The sequence below is a fragment of the Rhinoraja longicauda genome, chromosome 32 (assembly GCF_053455715.1).
Source record: "Rhinoraja longicauda isolate Sanriku21f chromosome 32, sRhiLon1.1, whole genome shotgun sequence".
Lineage (NCBI taxonomy): Eukaryota > Metazoa > Chordata > Chondrichthyes > Rajiformes > Arhynchobatidae > Rhinoraja > Rhinoraja longicauda.
This window is the reverse complement of record NC_135984.1, coordinates 8,717,614-8,726,291: the sequence shown is the minus strand read 5'-3', so window position 1 is coordinate 8,726,291 and position 8,678 is coordinate 8,717,614. Positions and strand designations below refer to the sequence as shown.

General features: G+C 44.4%; 1 protein-coding gene across 1 annotated transcript; it reads left to right on the top strand.

Annotated features, from left to right (window-relative positions):
• Positions 1-1,252: 1,252 nt before the first annotated feature.
• On the top strand, positions 1,253-7,379 carry LOC144608793 (heat shock cognate 71 kDa protein-like). Its single transcript, XM_078426895.1, has 9 exons — positions 1,253-1,402; positions 3,439-3,648; positions 3,764-3,969; positions 4,058-4,210; positions 5,211-5,766; positions 5,851-6,053; positions 6,186-6,384; positions 6,584-6,816; positions 7,039-7,379. Exons 2-9 carry the CDS (start codon positions 3,444-3,446, stop codon positions 7,219-7,221), a joined length of 1,938 nt encoding a protein of 645 aa, XP_078283021.1. The 5' UTR covers positions 1,253-1,402; positions 3,439-3,443; the 3' UTR covers positions 7,222-7,379.
• The last annotated feature ends 1,299 nt before the right edge of the window (positions 7,380-8,678 follow it).

The following is an 8,678-nucleotide window of genomic DNA, read 5'->3' as shown; positions in this document are numbered from 1 at the left end:
GACAGGGGTTTGGAGATTTTTCTTTATTGTAGAGAGAATTCTTGTCATCAGCTGTGGAGGTCTTTGACCTGTCAGTCCCTTTGCGATTAGTAAGCCCACCAGTGCTCTTCTTAATGATGTTCCAAAAGTTGATTCTGGTAAGCCTAAGGTTTGGCTGATGTCTCTTAACAGTTTTATTCTTGTTTTTCAGTCTCAAAATGGCTTCTTTGACTTTCATTAGCACAACATTGGTCCTCATGTTGATAAACAGCAATAAAAGTTTACAAAGAAGATGGAAAGACTGGAGGAAAGACTAGGTGCTGAGAGCTCTATTATACCTGCAACATTTGTTTTAGGTATCTATTTAAACATACCTGAGCAATTACAAACACCTGTGAAGCCATGTGTCCCAAACATTATGGTGCCCTGAAATGGGGGGGACTATGTATAAACGCAGCTGTAATTTCTACATGGTGAAACCAAAATGTATAAAAAATACCGTTTAATAAAAACTGACAAAATGTGCACTTTAACCACATGTGATTTTTTCTATTACAAATCTCAAATTGTGGAGTACAGAGGCAAATAAATAAAAATGGTCTTTGTCCCAAACATTTATGGAGGACACTGTCGATAATAAACCGCGGAAGATCTGCCTGTCCGATCTCGTGGTGGCATTCTACTATTTTGAGCCTAGAGTACTGGCTCGTTATTAACATACAATGGACCGCGGTTCTCAGTCGGGAGCCCGGTGGGATGAGTAGGAAGGAACTGCAGATGCTTGTTTAAACCGAAGATAGTCAAAAAGCTGGAGTACTCGCTGAGATATTCCAGCTTATTGTGTCCATCTTCGGCTGTTAGGATGAGTGGTGTAACTGAGTGCTTCCACAAGTAATGTGTGAACAGCCGGTGTAACCCACGAGGGGGCCGCGGGTATGTGTGACCCCGGCCCGGGTCTAGGATAATCACACCGATTGTGCTCCTGTCCGGCGCCATCTCAGCTTCAGGTCTGAAGAAGGGTCTCGATCCCGAAACGGCCCCTATTCATTTTTCTCTGGAGATGCTGGCTGGCCGGCTGACTTACTGCAGCATTTTGAGCCAGTCTCACCGGCATATGAAGGTTTGTTCCTCCGCACGTCGTCCATCTTCCCGAGGGGCGGCGTGGCCCTGTCGCCGCGCAGCCAATCAGAGGCCGGCCTGCCTTCCCACCGCGCCCGTTGACGTCACCTATTGGGGCGCGGATTGGTTGGGCCCGGCGCTGACGCGCGCGACTTTCTAGAACCTTCGGGTGAGCCTTAAAAGTGCGCGGCGGGAGCGGCACGGTCTCATTGCGGCGTCGGACACGGCTAACAGCTCTCTTCCGCAACTCGGTCTCCACCATCACCACCCGACCGCACGCCAGCCAGCCAGCAAGCAACACCAGGTACGGCCTCACTCTTGCATCTTCCTCACCCACGCCGATAGTTTATATTTACGTTCTCTTTTCATCGCCTACGTCCCTTCTCGCTCAGGCCTCTCCGCACCCGGCCGCCATTTCGCTGCACACCTCGCTCGGTCCGTCTTGGCCTACGCGCCTTGGTCTCCCCGGTAGCCCACATTTTAACTCCCCCCTGCTACACTGTCCTGGGCGGCCTAGGCTAGCGCTTGCCAGCGTGAGGCCCAGCGCAAATTGGAGGAACAGCGCCTGGTATTTTGCCTGGCTGGGCAGCTTACAACCCATCGGTGTAAATATTGATTCCTCTAACTTAAAGTAACAATTACTTCCCCTCTTTTCCCCCACCCTAGTTCTCCGACTAGTTTCACTGTCCTGATTAATTTTGCTGATCGTGCCCTCAGCCAACAATGAACCATTCTATATTTGTCTTGTACGTCCTCTCGTTTTCACACCGTAGCGATCCATATCTCCCCTGTCTGAGGGAGGGTCTCGACCCGAAACGTTCACCCATTTTCTTTTAACCCAGAGATGCTGCCTGATACTGAGTTACTGCATTGTGTTACAAATACCTGCAGATGCCGGTACAAATGGAAGGTATTTATTCACAAAATACTGGTGTAACTCAGCAGGTCAGGCAGCATCTCGGGAGAGAAGGAATGGGCGACGTTTAGGGTCGAGACCCACCTTCAGGCTTCATTGTGTTTCTCATCGTTCCTACCTGCGATCATTTTCACTTCCTCCTCCCCCCCCCCCCCCCGGGGCTGCAGAAACAATGTGGGCGGGCGTACTCTGCTGCTTTGTTCCGCCTACTCTTCTGGAAGAGTCTGCGAGCGGGCGGCCGCTCCCTTCCGCCCTCCCCCCCCCCCCCCTCCGGGGTGAGTCGGTGCGGGCGGGGCTCCCGCTTCACACGTGGTATCCTGCCGCGTTACTTTTCCTTACCCCCCACGGGGGGTGGTCGTCGATTAGCCACGTGGTCGAATTTGCGGGGTATCCTTGCGGCTCTACCTATTCCAAGTGACTTTTTCACCATTCCTGCCTACCTCAGCTACTTGGCAAGATTCCACTTTCGGGAAAATCCTCTAGCCCCTTCTAAGTCTTCCCTCCCTCCTCACCTTAGACCGTGCCCTCCGGGTTTAGACTCCCCTATCCTTTTCACCTTATTCACGATTTTATAATATTCCTGGGCAAAAAAGGGCTGTGGTCCCCTGATTTACCTTGCCCTCCTTCCAAACCGTGATTCCATTATATATAATTCCTACTCCCCAATCTAGTTGCAAGAGGGGGACTTCTATCATTTGTCACCCTAGATGATCCTTATCTTGTTTAATTGTGTTTCGCCACTGTTTCTGTTTTCTGCTAACAGCTGGGCTATCTCGCGTTGACCATACAACCAATTTGCTAGCTTGTAATCTGTAGGAATCTACATTCTTATCCAAACTTAATATAAAATGAAGTGAACCAGTGCTCATTCCTGTGAGACACCATGTGTTACAAGTCTAGTCTGAAGAACAACCTACAACCTATCATTCTGTCTCCAACCTTCAGGCCCATTTTGTGTTCATTTGACTTAGCTAGCCTTGATTCTCATGTCATCTAACCTTCCAGGCCAGTGTGCCATGTGGTACATCATGGGGCATGTAGACACACTGATATTTAGGAATGAGAATTAAGGAGTTAAGAATTGGGAATGGGAAGTCCTGTAGATGTGGAAATAATCTACGGTCCAGGAGGGAGCATGAGCAACTTAATTCCCCAGCAGCAATCAGTCCCTTTCCATTGTCCTTTTGGGCAGTGGTTGCATTTTATTCTCTTTGAATGGAATACTTTAGAGAGCTACCTGGTGAGAATTGCATGTGTTGCTGGGGCTTAGAGCAGCTGTTGCTAGTTTGTGAAGTGATTGTGTAATATGTTGACTCATTGATGAGTCATTGTTTCTGACCTTATGAAGGAATTGGGTGGAGGTTTCTTTCTGGGTAGAACTGTATAATTTAGTTTAGATTTGAATCATTAACTTTATTTTTCAGGCAAAATGTCTAAGGGACCAGCAATTGGTATTGATCTTGGGACAACCTACTCTTGTGTGGGTGTCTTTCAGCATGGAAAAGTTGAGATTATTGCCAACGACCAGGGCAACCGCACCACTCCAAGCTATGTTGCCTTCACCGATACAGAGAGACTTATTGGGGATGCAGCCAAGAACCAGGTGGCCATGAACCCAACAAACACAGTTTTTGGTGAGTTACATGGTTCAAGGTGCTTTAATAGTCAAGTCTTTGCATGTAGCGGTGATATAGGTATATGTTTCACCAGATTTAATGATCTTCAACTATTCTAATTTTCTATTCGCAGATGCCAAGCGTCTCATTGGACGTAGGTTTGAGGATGCTGTTGTTCAGTCTGACATGAAGCACTGGCCATTCAAAGTTGTCAGTGATGGTGGCAGACCCAAGGTTGAAGTTGAGTACAAGGCTGAAAAGAAAACCTTTTACCCCGAGGAAGTATCATCCATGGTGCTGACTAAAATGAAAGAGATTGCAGAGGCCTACCTTGGAAAGGTATTGTTTGCAGTACAGTTGCTAAATTCCAAGTGTTTGTTGTTTTTTGATGTTTTAAGTCAAATGACAAAATGTTCATCTTGTTTAGACCATCACAAGTGCAGTGGTTACAGTACCAGCGTACTTCAATGATTCTCAACGGCAAGCTACAAAAGATGCTGGTACCATTTCTGGCCTTAATGTGTTGCGTATTATCAACGAACCAACTGCAGCGGCAATTGCTTATGGCTTGGATAAGAAGGTACGTACGTAATGCGAACAGCATCTGGTTGTATCCATTTGTAAACATTAGTACATCGAGAATTCTTAATTACAAGTTGGCCGAAGAGAAGCCTGGAACAGTGGTCAAGAGTGTCATGTACCAACAGTGGAAAAGTAACATCCTTTCTTTAGCATAATGCTCAAATAATATCACATCAATGACTGACCAGTGCAAAAAAGCCAGAAGGCCATTGTATCTCGGAAACCCCATGTGGAGAACACATAAACTACAGTCAAGTGTTCGTAGTCTGGATTGGACCCAGGTCTGACAAAGGCAGTAACTACCGCTAGGCCACAGTGCTGGCCTCGTGGAAACATCAACTTCATGTCCTTTTTATCCACTCCTTTCACTATTAGGTTTCAATGAGATTCCCCCATCCCATCCTTCTGAACTTCAGTGAGTACAAACCCAGTGATCATCATGCATTAAACCAATCATTCTTGTAAACCTCTGGACCCTCCAATGCCAGCATGTCCCTCCAATATTGGCCCCAAACCACTCGTAATAGTTTAAATGCGGTCTGACCAGTGTCATATGAAGCTTCAGCATTACATCCCCATTTTTATTTTCTAGTCTTCTCAAAACAAATGCTAACATTGCATTTGTCTTCCTTTCAACTTGCAAATTAACCTTTTGCTAATCCTTCACCAGCACCCCAAGTCACTTTGCTCATCTGTTTTCTGAATCCTCTCGCCAATTAGAAAATCTTTATGTATTTATTCCTGTTATTATGGATGACTGCACACTTTGCTATACTGTATTCCATCTGCCACTGCTTTGTCTACTCCCCAACCTGTCCTTCTGCAGAATTCCTGCTTCCTCTACAAGCTTTTTGAAAACCCTATGGATTGCAGTGTTTGATTCAATATGAAGTCAGGTCAAAGTCTAGTCTTTCTCTCTCTTCCCCCCCCCCCACCTGCATGTGCAAGTTTATTGTATGTCTGGGTGTTAACCTTTGGTTGTTGCCTTTCCTCTACAGGTTGGGTCTGAAAGAAATGTACTGATTTTTGACCTTGGTGGTGGTACTTTTGATGTCTCCATCTTGACCATTGAAGATGGAATTTTTGAAGTCAAATCTACAGCAGGCGATACCCATCTTGGTGGTGAAGACTTTGATAGTCGTATGGTCAACCATTTTATTGCTGAATTCAAAAGAAAATACAAGAAAGACATTACTGATAACAAGAGAGCTGTTCGCCGTCTCCGCACTGCTTGTGAACGTGCAAAGCGTACGCTGTCATCCAGTACACAAGCTAGCATTGAAATTGACTCTCTGTATGAAGGTGTTGATTTTTATACCTCAATCACCAGAGCACGATTTGAAGAGCTCAATGCTGACCTCTTCCGTGGCACACTTGACCCTGTAGAGAAATCCTTGAGGGATGCTAAGATGGACAAGGCTCAAATACATGATATTGTACTGGTTGGTGGATCCACCCGCATTCCCAAAATCCAGAAGTTGTTGCAAGATTTCTTCAATGGCAAGGAATTGAATAAGAGCATCAATCCTGATGAGGCAGTGGCATATGGTGCAGGTAATATTATACAAAATGTGATTTGACAATACAGTCTGATGCCTTGATTATTTTTGGTCACTAAACTAATATTTGTGTCCTTAGCTGTCCAGGCAGCTATCTTAGCTGGTGACAAATCTGAGGCTGTACAGGATCTGCTGTTGTTGGATGTTACTCCTTTGTCCCTGGGCATTGAGACGGCGGGTGGTGTCATGACAACATTAATTAAACGTAACACTACCATTCCAACAAAACAAACCCAGACCTTCACTACCTATTCTGATAACCAGCCTGGTGTGCTGATCCAGGTAAGCTCCAATTTTCAATGTCTGTTGTCCGTGTCAGTTTTGTTAAATTAGTTGGCTAGCACTTGTAGAAAGTTCTTAATCGCATGCTAGATGGTTTCTACCATTTTCCTATAATAATGAATATTTTTGTAGGTGTATGAGGGTGAAAGAGCCATGACGAAAGATAACAACTTGCTGGGCAAGTTTGAGCTGACTGGAATTCCACCTGCTCCTCGGGGTGTGCCTCAAATTGAGGTGACTTTTGATATTGATGCCAATGGTATCCTGAATGTGTCTGCAGTGGACAAGAGCACTGGAAAAGAAAACAAAATCACCATCACAAATGACAAAGGTAAAGAGCTTTTAGTATCTGGTAGCTGTTAACTTTGCCATGATGAAGGATTCCAAAAGTCATTCGTAGTTTCCACCAGAAATCGAGAGATGGATGTTGGCCCAGTACCTTCCTTGGATGTCTGAGCGATTGAAGCTAACAAGAGGTTTCCTGTTCAGTGAGAAGCTATACTATGATTTTTTAAAATTTTATTTTATAGGTCGCTTGAGCAAGGAAGATATTGAACGCATGGTTCTGGAAGCTGAGAAGTACAAGACTGAGGATGATCAGCAGCGTGAAAAAGTAACATCAAAGAATGCACTGGAATCCTATGCTTTCAACATGAAGGCTACAATTGAGGATGAAAAGCTGAAGGGCAAAGTTGGAGATGATGACAAGCAGAAGATTTTGGACAAATGCAATGAAGTCATCAGCTGGCTGGATAAGAACCAGGTAAATTTTCCAGCTGTTCATCTTCAAGGCAGCACTGAGTTAATTTCAATTCATTCGCTATGATGAAGTAAAAACCACTAACCATTCGTAGTTTCCACTGGAACCCTGTATGGGTTGTGATAGCAATCTTCCTTGGATGTCTGAGCGTTTGTGTCCTTGTCTTTGTCCTTGAAGTGTGCATTAAGGTTTGTGCAATATGAATAACTTTTTTGTTCCTTCCAGACTGCTGAAAAGGAAGAATATGAACATCAACAGAAGGAGCTAGAGAAGATCTGCAATCCAATAATCACAAAGTTGTACCAGGGAGCTGGTGGGCCACCAGGGGGCTTTCCTGGTGCTGGTGGTGCCCCCCCTAGTGCTGGTGCTGGTGCATCATCTGGCCCAACAATTGAGGAGGTTGATTAAAATGCACAGCATGTCTACTGGTAATGAGTGTACTTAATGGCTAAGTGCACGTACTATATTAAAAAGAACCAGCTTTGATTTTAAGTGCCAAGATTTGAACAATGCACTTGTACATCAATGTTTTTGATCTGAATAAAGGCTATGATCAGAGTATTAAACTTGTGTCTTTTCAATTCTGTACATTCCATGTCCAACCTAGCTGTGAAACATGTGATTAAATGGGTGGGTATTACTTGTGTCAAGTAAGAATTCTTGATTTTTGCTTAATGCCACTTATTTCCATAACATTAGATGTGCTCACTGGGTGTTAATTGGCCCCTAATCATTCCTATCTGCACAAAGGTTGGTGTGAATCTCCCTTCTGAGGGCAGGTATCACCGGAGCAAATTAATTAAATTACTTTTAATTAATTAAAATTATTGAACATTAGTGCCCCAGTGAGTGAATGAATAAGTTTATTGGCTAAGTATGCATATACAAGGAATGTGCCTTGGTGCTCTGCTCACAAATGGCAACACAAACATAGTTAATAATTAAGAATAATGCATAACCACATCAAAACAATAAGGATTAAACATGGTGAAAATAAACCAGAGCAAAAACAGACTGGTTATCGAGTAGAACTATCACTCGTGGGGGGGAAAAAAGCTGTTTTTATGTCTGGCTGTGGCTGCTTTGTCACCTTCCAGAGGGAAGTGCTTCGAAGAGTTTGTGGCCAGGGTGAGAGGGGTCAGAGATGATCGCGGGCCGCGTGGATATTGGAAGCTCGGGTGGGGGCTGACATAGGGTGCTGCGGTAGCGTCTTTGCCCACCCTGAATCGTGGGGCTTGGGTTGGCTCGCTGCGGACCATTCACCTTTCACTGAAATAGGCAAGTTTGAAGTGAAGGTGTTAACGATAAGAGTTTAGTGATAACTTTCCTGATGTTGGCTTTTTAACAAAAGAGGTACACTATTTAAACGTGTGTCACTGGAACACAAAGTCAGAACTCTGCAGCATGGAAATAGGCCATTTGACCCAACTTGTCCAAGTTGACTAAGCTGGCATTCTGGTCTAGTTCCATTTGCCTGAATTTGGGCCATAGCCCTCTTAAACCCTTCCTATCCATATATCTCCCCAAATATCTTTTGAATGCTATAATTGTATCCTTTTCTGTAGGTTCTTCTGGCATCTCATTCCAAACATAGGCTACATTTTGAGTAAAATATATTGCCCATGAGGTCCTTAAATATCTCTTCTGTCACCTTAAGCCAATGCCCTCTAGTTTTGGAATCTTCTAGTCTGGGAAAAAAGACTGAGCATTCACTTTCTCCTTGCCCCAATTTCCCCAGAAAATCACTGCATTATTATGTTACTGATCAGATTTATTAAACCTGTGATGGTAAAGTGGTTTGATATTCCTATTGATATTTTGAGAGTATCGTTCATTTGTGCATGAATCTGTTGCATAGCTTGCTT